The 22962-nt window shown below is 31.0% G+C and overlaps 1 protein-coding gene across 2 annotated transcripts in view; it reads left to right on the top strand.

Moving 5' to 3' along the window:
- Nucleotides 1–15564, top strand: part of LOC130452778 (zinc finger protein 624-like) — a 37907-nt gene extending 22343 nt beyond the window's left edge. The window contains exons 5-8 of one of the 2 annotated variants that reach the window (XM_056792210.1): nt 2251–2592; nt 4173–4440; nt 12474–12668; nt 15139–15564. In XM_056792210.1, coding sequence (XP_056648188.1) covers nt 2251–2592; nt 4173–4440; nt 12474–12668; nt 15139–15449 — 1116 coding nt within the window. In that variant the 3' untranslated portion in view covers nt 15450–15564. The remainder of the gene's footprint in view (nt 1–2250; nt 2593–4172; nt 4441–12473; nt 12669–15138) is intronic. The other variant, XM_056792212.1, reaches the window with a different exon arrangement.
- The last annotated feature ends 7398 nt before the right edge of the window (nt 15565–22962 follow it).

Genomic DNA, 22962 nt, shown 5'->3' with positions numbered 1-22962 from the left:
ACTCTTTTTGGCTGGCACTGCATTTTTTTCTTGAGTCCAAATCAATTCTATAGAATTCAATTCATAATGGTGGCAGCCTAAGTACAATTTCTTTATTTTATAGTGCCTTTTCATTAGTAACATATGAATTGAACTTATCTTTATTCCGTTTTATAGTATATACAAATTCAGATCGAATCATATTCATATATCATCGTATATTCTTAGATTGTAACCATTTTGCCTATCATTTTTAAATTTAGATGTTGTTGGAACATCCTACGGATATGGTAAAACGCATTGTCGATTACAATTACAGCACCATCTAGCAATTTTTTCAGAAATTCATAAAACTGGTTTCCAAATACAAATCCGTTCATTTACTACGATAATCTCCAATTTGTTTTATTTTCAACTATTAGCAATGCATCTTTAACAAATCCATACTCAAATCCCGAATGAAGGATTATTAAACGTTTGCTTTTTCCAGATTGATTTTTCAAACCTGTAGACAATCATTTAAGAAAAGAATTTTTTTTTATCTCGAATAGATGTATTTATCCATATTTTGGAATTGGTATAACATTCATTCAGTCAGGTTTCATCAAGGTAATAAATGTGTCTCTGTTTTCGCCTATACTGTTTGATGGGTCTTAGGTAACACTCTTTCTATTTCTTTTCAAGTATCTAAAAAATGTTATTCTCTTGGTACATTCCATAAAATAAAAATGTAGTTTTCAATTCTTATAAAAATGAGTATTATTTGTGGCTTACTGGAAATTTCTGTCTTTAATATGGAATGATTAATGAGAAATTTGACTACTTTTTTATTTCAGGTAACATTTTATTCAAACTTGTTATTTCATTTTCAATAAAGAAACTATTAACAATGTGTTGAATTAAATTTTTTGTTGTATCGTTGAACGTTTCTAAAATTCCTGGACGACCTCAACCATGGTTAGAAGAGACAATTATTCTTCAATAATTCAAAACACAGTCGATCTCACAACGCCTAAAAAATAAAATTTGTATTCGGTTATTTCATACGAAAGTGTTATTTTCAATAACTTACCGAACGTGTTTACAATTGGCAATCACCTTTGTCTGTGGTTCATTATCTAAGATTCGTTCATATAAATTAACAATATTTTGCTTCTCTGTAGATGACATCTGCCCAAAAATTACATAGGTCCTTTTTTGAAGGGTGAATGATGTCTGTTAGTACTTGGAATATTATCCATTTTCAAATTAGTCCTGACAAGAACTGTTTTTATATTTCAATTAAACAATGACTCATGAAAGAATAAAATGGATACTATTTTTTTTATTTATACAATTATCAATAAAATATTGGTAAGTCAAAAGTGCTGTGTAAAGCTAGGCGCAAATAGGAACACGTATAGCACGTGTGAGGTGACACCATGTAGTTTTGTAATCTTCAAGTTTGAAAATATTGACGCAAATTGTCGACGCAGCGCGTCCTGGCACAACTGGGTGTGTGTGACTAGCAAGTCTTTCCTTAAATTTTTTACGAAAAAATGACAGGAGAAAAGTTGATGGAGGCGATAAGGGAACACAGAGAGCAAACCGGTTTCGATTCATTCGGAAAGAATTAGCAAAATCAGTATCAATCATTTTAGTTGTAATTGTAAATTGCCCACTGTTTCTTCTCCTCGATAGAATTAATGTATTAGGTGATTTGAATTTCCTCCTTATCAAGGAATAGAACAACATTTCCTCCTCAGCATCATCCCACTCTGAAATTACAATTGTTTTATTCGATTTTCAAACATTTTGTTTTGACGGCTAACGACCAATCAAATCCAAACCCCACCGTTTCCTATTTGAAAGTCGTGTCTCTCGTGTCACGCTATCTCACACGTGCTATACGTGTCCCAATTTGCGTCTTGCCTAAAACCAGTTGCGATTTTACCAATCAGGAATCTTCAGAATTGCCAACTCAAATTCAAATCAGTCGTCCTAGATTAAAAACAGGGTATAACGTTATGTTGATATACATTATTTGATATTACATATCGTTCACAGTTTTTCTATAATACTATCATTGATTATTGATTGGGATGTCATTTTATTAGACTACTTAATATATTGACTTTATATACTAGCTTTACTTGTAGGTGGTAGTCGAATTGGCAAATTTTTTTAAGAATTTCGTCATTCATAATTCACATTTACAATTAAGCTACGCGATCTTTGATTCTTTCTGAAGCATGTATTTTATGACTAATTATAATTCGTGTTATCATACAGGTTTGCGGCAAAGGGTTTTGTCATCGTCAAAGTTTGATAACTCACATATCTTTACATACAGGCATTAAACCTTATCAATGTGAGGGCTGCGGAAAATCATTCAGCTGTGTTGGTAATTTACTGAAGCACAGACGAACGCATGCAGATACTTGTGGAGCCATACCTATGACAAGCCATCGTGTACAAAATCCATCGACAAAAATTAAAGTTAGAATAAATACTCCTGCATCATCGAAATTGAAACGAATGCAAATGAAAAGAGAACTGGAGGAAAAACTGGCCAACTTAGATAATGAGATAAATGATGAAAAATCCCGAGATGTTAAGGAAGAAAATGCTAAGGTATATTTGGTTCAATTTTAGATGATTCCATTTTTATCTTGTTTGTAAGTATAAAATTGTGAACCCCGGCATACAAATAAATGTTCAGCGTTAGTCTCTGAAGATAATAGCTTATTGAAAACGAGTACTAGATAGTGAAATTGTGAGTATGTAGTGATAATAAACAGTTCAGTGTGAACATCGCCAATAATTCCAGAACTTCAAAATGAAATATGTAATTCAGTTGGATATTATAATGCAGAATCACATTGCTCGATTGTCCATGTAGATATACCTGTTTTTTTTGACAGAACTAGGTTTGAACTAATGTTTAGAAAGTAACTATAGTAATAGCGTAGAGTTGGCTATGATAACTTAGCCTAATTATCAGTTAGTTTAATTATTTTTTTTTATATCAATTACAATTATATATTTACATCACTTTAAAAAAAATCATGTAAAGAATAAAAAAATAGCCGCAACGTTAGGGTTGCCAGGTTTAAACCTGACATTTTCAGATTCAGGTCGGAAACTTTTCAGTTAAACGCGTCATAGTTAATTTCAAAAAAATTTTTTGTGAAATATATGCATATCATTTTCTATAACTCGTTACTTCTTAGATACGACAACTAAGGAAAAATTATTTATTGTTGTTAAAACAGATTTCTATTTGATATCCATGTTGTAAGTGATTTATTAATCAATATAATTATGCAAGTCATGTTATAATGGATCTTCGCTTTGTGGTATAATTATATTGGAGGCTCTTAAGTGGTACCAAAATGGCAATCCTCTACATTCATTTCCTGTATGTTGCCAGAATTGAGATTCGATTGTTTTAAGCTCTAAATTAGAATTTGAGTAAATTATCTTTGGCGAATGAAGGTTTTTAGGACTCAAAGAAGGTCAATTTTTTACCTTGAATAGTGAAAATCCTTTACCTTAGAGCACGACGTTTCAAAAATTTCAATTGCGATCTTTTACGATCGTTGAATAAAAGGAGACATTTGCGATATAATGCGACACAATCAAAACAGCGGCGCAAAGAAAGTGCGTCAAATCAATAGTCAAAAGTGTGCTCCAAGCTCACTTTTGAGTACATACTCTTTGCGATCGGGTTCAAATAAAGGTTTAATTTAAGAAGTTATTTTGCGATAGAATGCGACACTATCAAAAGAGATGGCACCGCTCGGTATATGAATTAAAAAAATTTGTGAAATCGAAGATTCTATCAATAAAATAAAAATTTTCGAGAAAATCTAAACTTAATTCAGATTAAATTAAACTGAGGCAAAAGCAAACCTTTTTGAGCAAATCCAACCTGTCGTTGATATTTTTCAAATTAATAAAGGTTGGTTGGTTAGGTTTACCAAGCGGCGGTAATTCTTTTGATGGTGTCGCATTATATAGTCACCGTAAATGTGACCCTTGAAGAAGCTTTTTTTTATATTGTACACAAAAAAACTGTATGAGGGGTATTACTGAGGGTTGTTCGAATTAAAAAATGCATGTTTAACTATCCATTTGCCATAACTTTCAGTACTCGAAAGTAGCATAATTATTGATATGATCTTTCATAAAAATTTTGTTTTTATTTGTAGTCAGAAGATGAAAAATCGGACAAAGTCAAAAACAATAATGTTCAGAACTTGAATGACAAATGTATAAAAAAAGAAGATTCTTCTGATGACATCTTTAATGACACTGATAGTGATGATTATTATGAAAAAGATGATGACGATGAAGATTATGAAGACGATGAAGAGGTATTTGAGGAAAAGAAACCGATCAAATCAAAATCTCGCAAAAGGCGAACAGTTTCAATTCAAGACGAAGATGTTGAACATTTTATTAAAACACGAAAATTAGGTGAGTGTTGATATATATATATATATATATATATATATATATATATATATATAAGTATACATTTAAAGTTTCCGCTACTTATTCTTATAGACATATCCTCTTTTATATACTTTGAACAAGAAAGAAATATCGGTATAGCTAAAACAACTAACATTTTAACTAACCATAATCATTAACCTAAACAATCTTCTGTATTTGAAGAACTAGTTCATAAAACCAAAAAGTTTTTAAAAGAAAATCCAAATTTAATAGTCATACTATCTGACAAAGGTATACAGCTTTTTCTCGAGAAATAAATGACAATAATACATTACATAAGGAATGTACTCATGATCCAATTCTTAAATATAATCTAATAATTGTGATGAATTAACAAAAAAATTTAAACAAAAAACAAAGAAGACATTAACAAACTATAGTGGTTTGCTGCAAAATTCTATTGTTTACTAAAAATTCGTAAACCTAAATTATCAGCTAGACCAATGGTAGCATCAATAAACATTTCAGTTGCAATTTTCTTTCCTCACTTTGATGCCTAAGTTCGCGTATTGGATTTCCTCAGGCGCCAGTTTTTAATTGTGGTTAACGCGAACGAATACGCTGAAACAAATTGAATAATAGATTTTACTTGCTCTCCTGGATTTGTAGCTTGGGTATTTGCGGCTGATGTTCCTTAGAAAGCCTTACAAGCACGGAGTCGTAGAAGAAAGCAAAATAACTATTAAACAGAATTTCCTTTTTAAAAACAAAAAACCTATACAATAATATAAATAAACTAGTTGAAAAAAGCAACGACACCAAAAGCTTTAAACTCTACGGGGACTACCTAGTAACTGCCAAGTGAGCCACAAACGGCTGCTAAGCGGTGCGGCAAAGCGAAAGCAGGTGCGTGCAACAAGCAGGATAAGCGGCGTGCAAAAACTAAGCTCTCGGGCGGTCAAAACACTAATATCTCGCGTTAGCAAATTACCGAATGCACGTTTAGTGTTTCCCTACTTAGTTGGCTGAAGGCACAAACACGACCACCACTTAGACCTGAATACTCAGCTACCTCAATGACAGTTTCCCGACTTCAACTAAAACTTTAATTCTCAACTCTTTAAATAGCAGCTTCGTTTCCCTCGATATAATCGGTTAGATGAACGCCTTAACACGACCATCACTGATATTTGTATACTCAGCTCCATCATTGGCAGTTTCGCGACTTCTACTGAAGTGTGAATTATCAGCTCCTTCAGTAACAGTTTCCTTAACCTCGATATAATCTTTTGGATGAAGGCTTTAACACGACCACCACTGTGATTTGAATATTTAGCTCCCTCATTGGCAGTTTACTTCACCCACGAAGTCTACGGCTCGGTGGTTGAGAACAGCAATCCCATATATACAATTGTTGCAGGCATTATTACTGACCTACCTCTCACAATTCAATCAGTTTACCTTGGTTTTTCTTACTTAAGTTCGGACGGACTGGTGCAGCAAAAACCCATCAACAGAGTAAAACTTCGGACACTTGCTTTGCTCCGAATCTGGTATTCTCGCTTCCATGAGAACAACGGTACGGCTCGGTACCATCTCTTTTATTGCTGCTAGTGTTTCCCTTTCTCTAGTGGTGCAAAAGTGGGGTCGCCTTGGCTACGGCTCCTTTAGTTTCGGAGCACGAGGGAATACAACCCTTGTAAATAGTAGTTTCGAGGGAGAACTATATTTTGCATTTAACAAAGGCTATTTTCTGGTTATATTCGAAAAATAATTATATTTTTACGTTGAAAAATAATGGAAGATATAAATTTACATGTAAAATCGGTAATATTGCTGCTCTTACGTTTTAGAAGAATATTAACTTCGTTATCCAATTGAGCCTCTTACTATTTGGTTATTAGAAATTTTGAAAAAACCTTATAACTTTTTTATTATCTCAAAGACTCCTTTAAAATTCTTGAAACTTTTAATGATATGATAGTGCCGCAGAATTAAGAATTATGTTCTTTTAGGTGTAGATGTTCTGTCACTTTTTACTAATGTTCATCTTAACATATGTCTAACAGCTAAATGGAGTAATATAAGTAAAAATTCAAAGAGAGAATGCTGAACATATTTATCAGTAACAATAAAATTTCAATTGACTGGAATAGGAAACCCATAAGTTCTGGAAGTTATATTAATTATCATTGATTTCGCCCACGTAACACTAAGATTAAAATGAAAAATAGAGTTCTTAAAATTTTCTATCCAATAATCCATGGAAAGATTCTAATAATATTTCACAAACTTTTTATAAAAACTCGTATACTTCATATATTTTAAAACGAATTCTATATATCTGACAGTGACCTTGACATTAGACGAGTCTTACACCAATTCTAACAATAGTATCTTACTTATTTATTTACCAAATATAAAATCAGTTAATCCTAACTTTCCGTAAAGTTATCAAAACAATATACATAATCTAAAAGTAACCTACGAACAAAATTCGACACTTCAATGCGCCTTTACCGAAATCAAAGATAGAACGCCAACTAATAAATTGCCTAGCCTAGAATATGAAATTTAAATTGTGATAAGAAATACATTGGTCAGTCTAAGAGGTCACTGACCAATCGAATAACCTCTCACAAAAATGATAGAAAATTATATCCAGATTGGTGCTCTATTGACTCTCATGTTTTCTATGTAGATCATTCTTTGGATTATGAATTTGACAACTGATAACAACTATAAAGTCCGTTTTAAGAAATAACAAATATTGCTAAAGATGATAAGTGAATTAATAAAAAAACTGATCTAAATAACCTTATGCATACCTTTTAGATTTTTAAAAAACCAATTCTTTAAAAAATTCAAAGTCATCAGTAAGCAAATAACTTTACCTCACCTATAAATATCAACTTATATTTGATTGATTTTTTGCGCCACAGAAAAACTATATTCTGTATCATTTTACGCAGTGTATACTATTGCCTCTACTGTTGGTGTTTTTACTTGCCCGTAACAATTTTGAATAATTCTTCGTAAAGCACTTCCATTAATATTTACTTTTGTTTGGTATGATATGATGCAACTTCACCCTTCCAAAAACAAAGCAGCAAAAATTTGCTCTGGTACTCTATTCGGTTTTCACAGAAGGATAACATATTTAAACGAGTAGGTTTGAAATTAGTCTATATATAAAATTAGCTGTAATGATGGTAACAAGAAGTATGTTGGGCAAACTAAAAAATCCGTTAATTTCAAATATGGACACACAGAAAATCAGGTATTGCCGAGCACGCTGTCATTCATAATTATGGAATAAATATGGAAAATGTGAAATTGTTAAAAATGTATTCAACAATTTTTTTTGTAATGGAGCAATTCCAGAACAATATCAGCATAAGTTATAACTTTTAGACAAAAGATTTTACGGTACACTTGTATTTTAATTCACATGAAGAAATCAGGTCACAAACTATTTGAGTTAAATATTCTGTAGTATGTGGATTTCCTGATGTGTCTATAGTTTCGTATAGAAGGTCTTGTCCATCTTCAGTGGTTATCGTTGCGCACGTTTGTCCACCCATCAATTGACATATTTACGGACTGTTCTGACAGGGATGAGAAACATTTTTCTTTTTCCTCTTCATAGATTTTGTCCAAAAGACTTATTGCTACCGTTTTTCTCGAGGGCGGTGTATAACCAGGCCTTAATAACTGAATGGCTTTTTTCACCTCTAAATGCTCAATACATACATACAGCTTGAATTAGAAGCAAAAATAGCCTTTACTATTTGTTTATCAATTTTATGTTTTTCGGAAGTTGTATTACAAAACCACTCATGGTAGACTGAGTTTCGATTGCTTTTCGATTTCGTTCGGTGAAGTTTTTCTAACATATGAACTATCCGTAATGAGTGAACTATAACTTGAGGCAGATGATGTGCTAGCAAAAGTGTCAAGTGAAATTCAACTCTCTGGAAAGAGAAACAACATAATTGAAAATTGAAATTGATTAATTGATGATATATTGATATAGTATTGAATTATTTTTTTAAAATAAAGAGACAATGTTCAATAGAGATGTAGAAGCAAATTAATTTTTTTAAGTTGGAAAAAATTAAAAATTGAGTATAGAAGTATACAAGAGTAAAGATAATCTTTAATTAACCTGGGAAAGATAGCGTTAAAAAATTACATTAAAGGCCACGTGTTAGATTTCATTTAACATTTAAAAACAATCCTATATGTCTAAAATCTATATCCTAAAATATCTATAAATCAATACTTAAAAATTATATTATATTTATTAAAAATGATATCTATCAAAAAAATTTTAAAATTATCTCAAAAATGTATCTTTTTCTTCTCATTGACTTTCAGACCTTAAGGTCCATAGTCTCCCTATTGGGATTCCTAGCCTCATTTTTCCAGCAGCGGTGGCCAGCCGCTTGGCCAACCCTACTGCTTTAAATCAGTAGGGAGTTTGTGAATTCGGTGATTTAGTTTCTGCTCTGAAGTCTGTCCTTTGCTTCTTCTACTATTCTTTTCCATTCTCTCCGGTCTTTTGCTTTGCTCTTCCAGTCATTTACTCCAATTTCTTTAAGATCTTCTTCTACACCATCCAACCATCTAGTTTTCGGTCGTCCCCTTGCTCTTCGTCTTTGTCTTTTAGTTTCCTGTATTTTCTTGACACACCTTTCATTACCTAGACGTTGTACATGTCCTGTCCACCTTAATCGTTTACTTCTTATTTCGTTTGTTATTATTGGGCTATTGAATTTTTGATTAACCCTAGAGATGTCACCTTACCATCAGTTGCACAACCAGTCACGTCGTGTCATTAAGACCCAACTTTCTAGAAGGATTTTAAGGGGGTAAATTAAATACAGTTTATTTTAATAATTTTTTTATGTTAAATATGCTTATTTCGTAATAAAATTGCACAAAACAAGAATTTAATCTAATAGGTCACAAAAAAATAAGAATAAAAAATATACTTAGTCACCTCGGGTCGTGGGTAACCTATTACAAAAATATATAAAAAAAATAATATAAACTTGATGTTTTATTTATCTATAAAATCACAATTGTTAAAAAAGACTACATATAAAAAATTTCAATGTTCCCACAAAATTATTTTAAATTCTGAATTACAAAAAAAATTGTGTACAATTTGTTTAGTAAAATAAATTCTTCGATAGGGCACTAGTAACCAAGACATAAAAATAAAATAGTAAAAAATTGTTGGGCACCTCAAATACTTCCCTTTGTCTCTTAGCAAAAAACATATTACTAAAAAATCAAACTATCAAACTACTACAACTATTACTATCAAAATAAAAACAATAGCTAGAATATTAAAATATGAGTTATAGTCAGAATACATAGGAATATTTAGGAATGGAAAACATGGCTAATTTTTACAATTTAAACAAATATTCAGCGAATGTTCTTTGCAAATAGTATTTTTACATTCAGAACAAAACGCAGAATATTTTGTGTCATTCTTGCTGGGACAAATGTAACACCTTTTGCGTTTTTTTGAGTTTGGTATGGTGATAGGCGCTTCAAGAGGAAATACGACTATACCATTTTCTTCTAAATAAAATTTAATTTTCATCTTCAGGGGTTTTGAAATCACTGAGCTTAGAGACCGAGAAATGATTGAGTTCTTCATTAATTGGTTCCCCCAAATTACTAAGAAACAGCCTCCTTTCTAATTTGAAAGTAGGGTTTTGGCGTCTGCGGTTGTCTTTGAAGACATTGTATGCGTTAATTCCAGCCACGTTGATGAGGTGATAAAACACAGCTAGAGGCCACCTTTTGGTTTTTCTTCCCACCAGAATACCAACCAATAACTTCGTCGGTAAAAAATAGAGAGAAAGAAGATAATTCTTCCACAGTGTCGCGAAATCTATGACGCACGCCTGGCAGATGTGTTATAATCCCCTTTTTGGTTAGGTTAGGCCCTTCTTCCACCGACTCTAATAGGCTCACTGCTCCATTTGATCTTATTTTTCTTAGAGTAACTCAAGTGGTTCATCAGCTCTTTGCCTCTCTAATTCGGCTAGTATCCGTAAAAAATATTGTCGACATCCTGTAACATATTAAAAACATAATTAAGAGTGATATAGATGAGCATGAAGTATTACAAAAGTGACAGAATAATCTGAGCTTACCTGCTAAAAATCCCGTCACCTCGGGTCAAACCACTGAAAATAGAAGTAACGAAACACGTCACCTCGAGTCAAAGCACCTTCACACTTCGTCACCTCGGGTCAAACTGCTGTTTATTTTCAAAATTCCAACCTATCCACCATATAATCACTGCTAACTTGATCGGCCCAATAACAAAATAGAATTGTCAGAAAGGTTATGCAATTGACTCAATGAATATTTAATAAATCGAATCTCCAAAACACTTCGGGTCATAATGAATGTTACTTAACTTATAATTAATATTTATGTCTCAAAACTTTCACTGAATTATCTCAAAAATAAAATATCAAGTGCTTGGAGAATCAATAAAAAACAAAAAATGTTAGGCAAAATCTAACAACGTGATCATACCCAGGTTAATAATTAAAATCTTTATTAAATATAATTAAATTAATAATTCAATTACCTGTATTCCTCTCTTGATAATTACAAACATCGTGGTGTGCTTTAAGTCTTTGGACTAACCCTTGAATATCTTTCTTGCACTTTTAACAAATAGCCCTCCCTACACCCCAATTTATTTGAATTTGTTGTCTTAATATAGAACTTCCATATTGGGTCCTCTTTTCTTCCACTCATTTTACTTTATTTATATGTTTTCACTTCACTTAATTAACCTAACTAGCGAAATGCGTAAAATTGTTGGGCAACGTCAATTTATAGGTTGAGAAGGAAAACAAGCCTCGACAGGAAAATTTTTGCAAGAAGCGCGACAAATACGTTGTTGCAAGTTTTTGAGCCGCAAATTGTATTATAATTTTTAGACTTATATATTAAAATGATTAACAATAATTTCAAAGAATCAAAATTTTCAAATTTAAAAAATCAAAAAAATTAAATGAATCGTGATTTTTTCAAAAAAAAATCAATGTTATTGATTTTTCAATAAAAATCAGTTTTGACCCACCCTGCCTGCATTGCAATAATTAAGAACAGGTTTGTACTCAAAATTGCAATAATTTGAAGAAATTATATAAATATACCAGCATATTTTCTGTACACGAAAATTCATTTGAAGAAGTTCAAGAATCAAAGTAACTCTCCGAAGGACACCGAATAAAAAGAAAAAAGAACTAACGAGTAAAAAAACAAACGACGATTGTTGTCTCACGATATCTGACGACCTATTATGTATAAAAAGTAATGATATCCTATCAAAAACATAAATGAGAAATGATAGTCAAGTTCAATGGTCAGTCCTGAAATTTATTTATAACAACAAAAAATATCATTTGTTCTTATAGCTTAGGATAATATATTGTATATGAGAACTAGCCAAGCCAAACCTTAGACTACAATATATTATATATTATATTATAAGAAATTATAAGAACGCAAGAGATTTTTTGTTGTTATAAATAAATTTCAGGACTGACCATTGAACTTGATACCCATTTAGATCTTACTTCTTTTGTCGTTGAAGATAACAACCTACCCTAACCAAGGCATATATAATAATATTAACTTTGCTCTTATTTCACATTTATATTTTTGATAGGATCTATCTATGTTATTCAATTTAGAAAAATCATGGTATGAATAAATGTTTGTTATTCCTGCCATAATCGTAACTGGCAATTTAATAATCATGTTTTTTCTCGTTAATCCTTCATTCATATTTTCAAAAAAAAAATTGATCCATCAGAAGTGGAAATAATCAGATATTCTATGTTTCTTTTCCAGGTTTGAACCAACCGGAAAGGGATTACAAGAATACTTTCAGTACTTTATTCAATTCAATAATTTTTTTAAAACCTTCCCAGAATAGTAGAAATTATTATTACAACATCTCATTTGTTATATTTGTTACAATTAACCAACAAAGATTTTTTCAGAAAAAGGCAAAACTGCTATGTGTGTGTATTGCAATAAAGAATACAGTAATTTTAAATGGTTGTTCAAACACGAACAAGAACATTCAGAAAATGGAGATGCTAAACAAGCTTTAAAAAAATGTAATGAATGCAAGAAAATGTTTGAAACAGAAATCGAACTGAATGATCACATCAAAGAGGAGCACCCTAAAAAAGGTAAGTTGAAGAGTAACAAAGTATCAATCTTGATCAAGATGTTTGCTATTGGTTTTTTTCTTTTTATATGAAATGAAAAGTTATTATATTGATGTTTCTAGAATTATATTTAACAAAATTATTGTATATCTTATGACACATGTATTGAAACTACTAATATCTTATAATAATTCCGAAGTATATGTACCAGTTGTGGGTGAATGAATTGTGTTATCAACTTCAGAAGATACCGATTAAAGAGAGTATGCAAACTAAGCAGATATTTGCTACCATATCCACCCTTTCTAAGTAGTATGTAATATACTTAACTGTTTTATTGAGGACACTTCTATACTTGCCATATAAGTCTTCAAATTCTTATATTTGTAATGCCGTTCTTCTAATTTCTTCAAAGTGTTTTTAACAGTGGGGTGAATTTATACACATGTGTCTACTTAGGTACTTACCTAATTTATTCATACACTATCACTAAGTATACCAAACTATTTCCTTTTCACTAAACTATACACTAAAATTTATTACTATATATCTAATTCTATTAATATTAATTTAATCAAACTCACCATTCACTTGTGTATCCCGATGTATTTGGAATGACATCAGATTATTTATTGACTTCCTCGCTGATATACAACCGCCTATTCATACAAAACGGATTTCTCTATAATTCGACAACGACAACAAAATGAGTTATAAAAAATGGAATTCGCATACGCCAAACTTTGGATTCTATCAACATTATAGAATAGGACCAAATTCACGATATTCGTCAGTAGACGAGCTCGTAACAAATTTTTATTTATTTTTTTACTGAAATGGATCTAGTCAGTAACACTATTTGAAAAATGTAATATAGTGTGTTCTTCCTGCTAAATCCAAAAATCTGCTTATTATGCGAATATATTTCCTGATTGTCTTTCATAAGATTTACCTCGATTCTATTCGGTATTCATTAAACCACTACTCTTTCAATCTCAATAAGGCTAAAAATTCTACCTTTAACAACATTAATTTTTTATATTTCAAAGAGTCCCAGTGATATTGACATTAAATAATGCTCATATAGCTTTAAGACAAGTGGTGATCAGCGGTGGTCTATAAATGATAAGTAAACATAATACTTATTGGTTTACAGGACCAGCTGCGTCACGATCTATTTGCAGAGTATAGGTTGAAGCCAGAAGGATATTACAGGCGATTTTTTAAAAAAAATTCAATAATATTTTCAATACCTAATGAATAAATGAGCTAAAAAATGCCGCGTTTTGAAAATAGTTCTAATTGCATTTACTCACGACTTAGAAAAACTCCCAGTTACCACTCAGATTAAAATTATTGCATTGTCTAATTAAAGTTATTTAACTCAATGAGAAATGCAATGTGAAAGGCCTCTTTGCCAAAAAACAAAATTCTACACTGCTGGGATGAGTGTATGATATACGAATATACTGGCGGCGTAAGACCTTGACTTAATGTGGGCAAGGTACATTTCCCGATGCCTTCTGATGGTTCAAAAAGGAGGGAATATAAAAAAATCAGTTGATATCAAACAGCATTTTATTCATTAAGAAGAAAACCTAATATTTATTTATAATTGTTTGGAACATTAAACAAAAATGAAAAAAAGAAATAATTAAAGAAACAGAAATTTTCTACTTTTGATTTTACTGAACTCCTTAATGATTGGTTCGAAATTTATCTTAAATGCTAAATCTGCTTCAATTGTTAAAACTACCAAAGCTGAAAGCCTTTCTTGACTCAAAGCATTTCTTAAATAATTTTTAATTAGTTTTAATTTTGAAAAGCTCCTTTCAGCGGAAGCAGTACTTAAGGTATTGTTAACAAAATTCTAATGACAGTGTTAATATTTGGGTATATTTTTTTCAAATCGTTCTCTATGATATATTGGAGCAGATGTTTCACGTCTTTAATAGAGTTTAATAGGTAAATTTGGGATCATATTTTGTAATTCCTCATACAACTCATAAGGTTGGAAGTCACTGCTCTCACCTACTTGTAGGACTGTGTGTAAATCCTGACAGCTTTTTAATATTTCTTCTTTTGTAATTTTTTTCGTCAGAGCGTCAGACAAGCATTTTTTGAATCCAGTTTGTCGATATGCTTTGATCTAGACATAAAATGTACGCAAATGCTCAAGAGTAATGCTTACTTGTACAGATTGCCATAATTTGCTTATAATATTGACACGCGTTAATAACTCAACATTTTGTTTAAAACGAAGTCACAATCACTGAGTGTGTCCGATTGTTCCGTTTGGCATTTTAAGTTTTCTATGCATTCAACATCAATAAATTACAATAATACAGCCTTTACCTCCTGGATTCCGCTTTCTATGTTGTCTTCTGTAATTGTATTAAATAGATAATTGTCTATTTGGGAACTTGAATATGCCATTAACGTTCATTGTATATAGGTATACTTGTAAATATATAATTGTTTTTACTTACAGATGACTCATGGACGTCTTGTCTTCAAACTGGTTTGGGAGATAATCAAAAACAGGAGCTACTCAAGAAATATTGCACAGAAGAATTTATAAAAAAAAATTCCCTGGTGCTACAACAACATGAATTCATAAATAATATACAAAAGCAAATTTGTTGCGGCTTGTCAGCCCTAGATAATTATTTAAGTAATATACTTAAAAATAAGGAAGACTCAAATTCTCTAAATATGTTGGATTTATTGAATTCTGCCAAGATATTTGCTGATTTGTACTACATCGTTTCAAAAGACGATGTTGAGGTTAAAAGTACTTAAATATCAATTTACCGTGTGTATTATGCATGTTTTTTTATATTAATTTATTATTTAAATATATGTCTGTTGTGATATTTTCAAATGTAGTAATATATTAGTTATTTGATCATTTTAATATTTTTTATATTATTTTAATATTGACAAGTTGCGCAGAAGTATTGAATTTTGTGAAAAAATTACGGCTTTTATAATTGTAAACAAGAAGATTTGGCATTATATTAATGGAAATGTTAAAAAGCAAAATTTTCGCTAGTGGATCGATAAATATCCGTGACTTTTTAAGAAGTGTCTTATACAGTATCCAAAAAAAGGGAGAGTGAAGTGACTGATATTTTGGGCAATAGAATTGTTGCACCTTTATCTATTTGAATTTGGATCAAGAAATAATAGACCTCTTACTAACAACTAGTTAGGAAAATCGAATGGATGCGGCTGTTAAAATTATTTTTCAAGATGTTTCATCTTCCCTATCCGTATCATATGAAGATTCACCCTATTACTTTCTTTCGGTTAGACTAACTGATTTGATTGACTGAAGAGGAACTATAGAATGGTCACTAAGATCTTCCAACTTAGCGCTTCTGAATATCATTGTATGGGGGCATCTACAACTGATTGTATATATAAAATACAACCCCGAGTTTTGGAAGATGTGAAAAGAATAATAACAGCTAATAAAATTTTCGAAATGATAAAATAAGTCATCTCATCAATTTTTTATGATTTATTATAAATCATGTGACGAAATATCTATACGGTTTTACTTGACTTTTCCCAAAGTACAAAGAAAAATCTAGTATTTGCAAGTTTTGAAAAAGCAGTTAAATGACTTTTAAAAAATTATTCAATCCCCATTTCCATCAATATTTTATGGTGGTGTCCGTTCCCGGTAATGGGTTGATGTAACTAGACTGAAAACAAGCCCACAAAATTTTTTATGGAAACCAAAAAATAAAGAAATTTTGAAAATTTGCACATTACATTGAATAAAGATAGTATAAGTTTATATTCAGACTATGAAGCAAGTACCCTATGGCTGTCTAGAGTTGAACTACAGTTATGTCCATATTTAAATGTGTATGGGATGTGTGTCTAATATTGTCTATAAACTTATCACAATTTAACACTTTTTGCGGTTACGTTATTGTCATTTCCAAAAGATTTGCCTTAATAAAAAATATTCGTGCTAGTCGATCAAATAAATTAATTAGCAACAATAGTCTTATTTCATTAACAAATTACTTTTGGATAGCTTGAATAAGGGTTTTCTGTGGCCTATTGCCATTTTGGAATAAAATAAACAGAAAATTTGGAATGCTTGCTACAGTATCTCGTTAATTTTGTCTAATTTTTTTCTTAACTGTTCTCATCCACTTTTGACGCTATCAGCATTTCTCTACTTTTCATAGTTCTAGTGCACACTCAAGAAAAGTTGAAATTGAAAAATTAAAAGAAAATAATTGATTTTCGTTTTTCTTTTGGTTTTGATTTGGTTTTTTGTATGTTATCCTTATATAAAAAATTATAGTCTAAATGTATAAGTCGATGAAATTTGTAGAATTCCATTATTCTCTGCAAATTGTTAATAAGACTATTCAATTAAATTAACGAATATATTCCATTTCAACCGAGAATTGAGAAAGCGATCTCGAGGTTTGGAGTTTCGGCGACCTCGCCGCTAGGCTTCACAATTATTTAGTATCATGTGCATACAGGTACTTGTTGCAAAAAATTCGGGACTGAGTAGATGACGTGAAAATAATGCTGTGTCAGAAAAAAATTTCTCGTATGACCCCTCGTTTCTGAGTTATATGCCTTTATAGTTGCGTAATCAGAACTTATATTTAAGTAAATTTTCACCAGAACACCAGATTTAGAGCAAAATGCATTAGATGCAGTATTATGCTGATACCACAACTAGCGTGCCCAAACTGTCACTACAATTTAACGTATCAACAACTATTTACATGATTCGACAGGAGCAACTTCTTTACCCCTTTCACATCCAGAAAGTACATGCCATGGAAGTAGAGGATTAACCAGCAAGACTGGCCTACACTCGTTGGTTTCTAGATATACAACGAATTGATAATACCTTTGTTGGAAAAGTAATTCCAATAATTTATATTTATGTGCAGTTGAAAATCCTCACGGTATAATTCAAACAAAGAATCAACATCGATTTTGTGTTAATGTGTGGGCAGAAATAGTGGGTAATATTTTTAATAGGTCCATATTTTTTTGATAATAACCTGAATGATCAGCGATACTTATAATTTCTCTAAAATGATATCCCATCCATTTTATGTGATATTCCTCTAAATATCCGCAGAGACATTTGGTTCATGCACGATGGAGCACCTCCCCACTTCCTAAATGATATAAAAATCATCTTAAAACATGTTTCCTAATAGGTGGATTAGTCGGGGAGGTCCATTCGCATGACCATCACGTTCCCCTGAATTAAACACAATGGAATTCATTATATATCTTGAAAACCTAGTATATGCAACACTAGTAAACACAAGGAACGAAAAAATAGATAGAATAAACTTCCATTGCGACGTTATAAGGCAGAATCTTGGAATGCTCTTCCAAGTTCAAAGAAATATCCACTGTAGTCTCCGGAAATGTGTAGAAGTGCAAGGTGCTCACTTCGAACATTTATTTTATTTTTTTATGTTTTGATTAGATAAGTTATAGGTTATCCAACTAAATTTTTCTACATTTAAATTGTTTCCTTATGTAAGTAACACAATATTCGACAGTATGCAGTTCAATTAGTAATGTTTGATTGTGCTTTAATACCTCCTGTAAATATTACGAATAAATACTAACAATTTATGATAATTTTATTCAAAATGTCTCTTTATGACAACCGGTTTCCTTAACATGTACTCGTACAATGATTTAAAAATCTACATATCTACTAAACCATAAATTTTATACAGTTAAGAAAAAGAATGACTTGTTAAAAATCGATTGAAAAATCCATTTTTGCTATCTTTAGGTTGTTCCTTTAAAATTAACGGATTGTAACCATTAAGCATGAGCCCCCCTGGCCTTCAGATAGTAATCTAGTATTAATTCTATCAAACACACTACATGGACATACGTAATCATCCATTGAAAATTCATAATGTTTGATTGAATAATTTAGAAAATATACTTAAATATAAGTTCTTTAAGCAAATTTAAAGGCCTATAACTCAGAATCGAGGGGCCGTATGAGATTTTTTTATGTCACAGCATTATTTTCACGTCATCTACTGTACAATAGGTACAACCACGTCATCTGTAAGTGAAACTTAATTAACTGTCTTAATGTAGTATTTTATTATTACCACCAATTGACCGTTTTGTGCATTGTGCCTTAATGCTTAATATAGTTCAATATCGACAACATTTTGTATATTGAACGTAAGTATGATTTTTTGCGGATATTGAACAAGTTTCGAAGGATATTCAACGTTATACAAACAACATCGAATTTTCATATAGGTATTTTAATCTCAACCGTAACAGTTTCGGAATATTTTGAAATGAAAATTAGGAAGTAATAACCGATGCTGGTATTAAGTAATTATTATAAGAGTATTAAAAGGTTAGTAACATAAAATAGAATTGAATTAGAGTAGGTGTTTAACGTTTCCTCCGTTTTCACGAATACACAAGTCTCTCCTTTTTTCTAAAGAATCCATTAATCTTCTAAAAAGTTGGGAGTCAGCTATGAGGTCATTAAAGTGGCATTGAATTCTGTCTTTCAATTCTTGAGGTGAATTTATCTCTGTAGCAAAAACTTTTTCTTTAAATTACGACCAAACTGTGTAATCCAAAGTATTAAAATCGCATGTCCGAGGAGGCCAATAAATCGGAGCTTCTGCACCTCTATCAATCCGTCGATTCGGAAAATGGTTACTCTACTAATAACGACACCTTCTATCAAAGTGCGGTGGAGCTCCATCGTGCATAAAAAATAGAGGTATAGCGTTAAATATTCTAATATATCAAATAAGAGATTTCTTAAAAAATTTATTTACATATCACCATTTAAATTTCCAGGTAGGACGTGATAATCTATTAACTTGCTACCTAAAGCTGCTATCCACAAATTAACTAAATGAGTGTTGGTAATGTGATACCCTTTTGATATGTGGATTCTCATCACGTCGCGTAAAAGTGGCCTCATGCGTAGAAAGAATACATTTTAAAAAATTCGGATTGAGGGCTGTACTTTCTTGTAATGTTGGACAAAAATCCACTCTATCCGGTAAATCGTTGAGCGCTGCGTAAAATTAGTGACTGAAACATCGAAAAGAGTGATCGGTGCCAACAACCGAGATGGTTTTATAAGATCATCAAGAGTTTCAATGCCAAAATTCGTTAGCAAGAACAGCTTCAAGTTACCTCCCTAAAAACAGTGTGTGAATTTTAAAATTAAGTACAATTTTTTTTTATTTTCTTTTTTTTTGGATTAGTTAGTATATTAGCATAATAAAATGTAAACTTTAATTTTTTCATTTATTTGTACTCTACACATGGTCATTCTAAAAGAATTAATGTAGTGTTAAGTAAAATAAAAGTAATGGGCTATTGACACACAACTCAGCATGCTTTCCTACACCTTCCTTTTTCCTTTAATACGCAAATATACATCTTTAAGCAAAAATTTCGCGAGTTTTTTCTATTTTGCGCTACGATAAATTAAAAGATTCTGACGGTTTTACATATTTTTGGTGTTTTTTGGTACTTTTAATAAAAGATTTTCACTGTAGCAGTTTAAAATATCATTGAATAAGAACTGCACAAAAATTTGACAAATGACTTGATTTTCGAAAAAAAAAAACGAAATTTCAAGGACAATGCGCTAGCTGAGGATTCAATATTTTTTCTTTTTAAAATTGCATTTTACTTACCTATCCCAAAGACAAGTTTTCCGCGGTATAGCATTGTAAAAAAGAAAAATTCGTTTTTTTCGGCCCACCCTACTATATACGGTTTTCAATTACAATAAATTTTTCTTGCCAATGTATTTTTTCAAATGTTTTCCTTTCAGTGGACTTCTTTTACTTTCGTAGTTTTGTTTAGCACTTTTTTTAAATATTGATTTCTATTGACATTATTCATTTACTACCTTCTTGTATTTTCATCCATTTCTGGAACATAACCGACTCATTTTTAAATAAATTAACCTCAATTTATCGTGTACCCCTGGACAGGTTCAAACAAAACACGGTGCACGTGCAGCATTGTTTACATCATGTGAGATAACAAATTTCACAAGATTGGTTTCAATGGATATTGAACATTGAACCCAACTCATTCTGGGATATTGAACAAGTTAAACATTAGTAAAAACCTATATAGTTATATTGGATGCTGATATTTTAGCAAGAAAACATTGAGGAAACAATAAACAAAATATTTAAGATAAGTCTCAAATGTAGTTTGGAAGTTTGTGATTTTACATGGATATTGAGCAAAGCAATATTTTACAAATTTTTGGCGTATTTTTCTGCATTTGCATTAAAAGTGGATATTAAACAAATAAACATTAAGGCGACTGCTTGTGTTATTGCCATTAGAGCTGAGCAAGTGTGAGAAGTTGGCTTAAAATTGATTGTAAAATACCATTACGACAGATGAACCAGGTGAGTAGAAATAGAAAGAAAACAACAAAATGGTAAAAATAAAATTGTATTAAAAAGAAAATTATACAAAATTAAAAAATAAAAACAATGTTCAACTACATTTATGTGTACTCTAGCTTGCTCTATATTCATTTAAATAGAAAATAAAGTTGAAATTAATGTTAATAGAAGATTTGTGTTGAATGTATACAAATTTGTAGTAAAAACATGTGCCGTTTGTAGCTACAAAAATTTAAAACACTTTACAAAATAGATTGTCAAATTCCAGACAAATAATAACTTGGTAACTAATTTTAAATAAATAAGTTAAACAATCGCCTTTTATATTTTCCAATAATGGTAAAACAATAACATCTTACTTCCATATTTGAGATGTTCAATGCAACTATCTACGAGGAAGTCGTTGATTCAAATGTTGGTGCCTCCTTCATTTTTATGATAAAAATATACCAGTTGCTTTAACTCACATCTATTAATGCCAAAACCCAAATAAGTCCTTATTTGGTTTCAACTTAGAAATGATCCTCTCATGATACCTTTTCTGCACCAATCACATTATTATCGAATTATAATTGGGTTTACTATCTCAGCCGTTATAACAAGTCCGCACTAGGCTAGCAGTTTAGTCGAACGGTATTTTAGTAGCTAAAATACTCACTACTCTTCAAAAATCGTTTGAAATACAGCTAGTAATTTAGTTCAGTACCAATTTATATAATTTAGTAACTAAACGTAATTAAATAATACAAGTGTACTCTAATAGATTAGCAAATTAGAAGTTAAGTCAATCCATTTCGTTTTATTTTTATCGGGCGATTAGTGTCCCTCAAGTATCATTGTTCATTAAACTAATCGGCTGAGCAAGTGTGAACCTGTCGTTTTAAATGAATTCAATACCTGCAGTAAAAAATCGTTTCTGTGGAGCAAAGAAACAACTTGTTTGTGTCTCAATATGTTCCACGCGACTCTTGTAAAATTTCATGAGTCCAATTATAAATATTAACAATTTAAGCAGTCTGAATACATGCATTTGAAAACTCCAACTAATATAGCTGTAGTTGACAATAAATAAATAGGTATTAGCATAAGCTTCATTGGTTTATTCATTTTATTGCTTTATGACATGAAAACTATCACCCACTTCTATACTATATTCGACCACGGTGTAAACAACTTTTGGGCAATAACAAGTATTTTAGTTACTTGAATACTATCCTATCCCCTTTTCTAAGCATTCAAACATAGTGCGTACCAGATTTTTGTTCTAGTACAATAGACAACAAGCTCAATAGACTGTAACGCAAAACGAATAAGTTTATGGTAATTTTTTTCACTAATCCAGGTGAAAAAGTTGAAATCAATCATAAAAAGTTTTTAAGTTGTCAAGTAGTGCTGTTATTTACTTGTTGTGTTAGTATGAAATTAGTTCTCCATTCATTTAATCTTGTAGGAACTGAAAACAGTATAATATAAGAATATTAGATAAACCAATTACTATGATTTTAAGTATAACCTAAATCGAAGCGAAAAGAATAAACTGCACGTATTTCTGCTACATTTTTGTAATTAACTATATAATACTTACAATAAAGGATATAAATACACTAGATATGCATAGCAGTTTGAAACTTACATGTAATTACAAATATCAGAATTACTAGACTAGGATCTAGTCAATTTCTAATTCTTATGTACAAAAAGTTAATAATTCAGTGTACATATTTGGTAACATTCATATACTGAACACTCTGTATATGATAAGAGTATAAGAATTATTGGTATAGGCTTGTACACTTTAAAAACTGGCAGAAGGCAGAAGTGTTTTTGTATATTCGATTATTCTTACACATTAACATTTAGGA

The sequence above is a fragment of the Diorhabda sublineata genome, chromosome 2 (genome assembly GCF_026230105.1).
Source record: "Diorhabda sublineata isolate icDioSubl1.1 chromosome 2, icDioSubl1.1, whole genome shotgun sequence".
Lineage (NCBI taxonomy): Eukaryota > Metazoa > Arthropoda > Insecta > Coleoptera > Chrysomelidae > Diorhabda > Diorhabda sublineata.
Note: the sequence above shows the minus strand (reverse complement) of the source record. Positions and strands in the feature narration are given on the sequence as shown.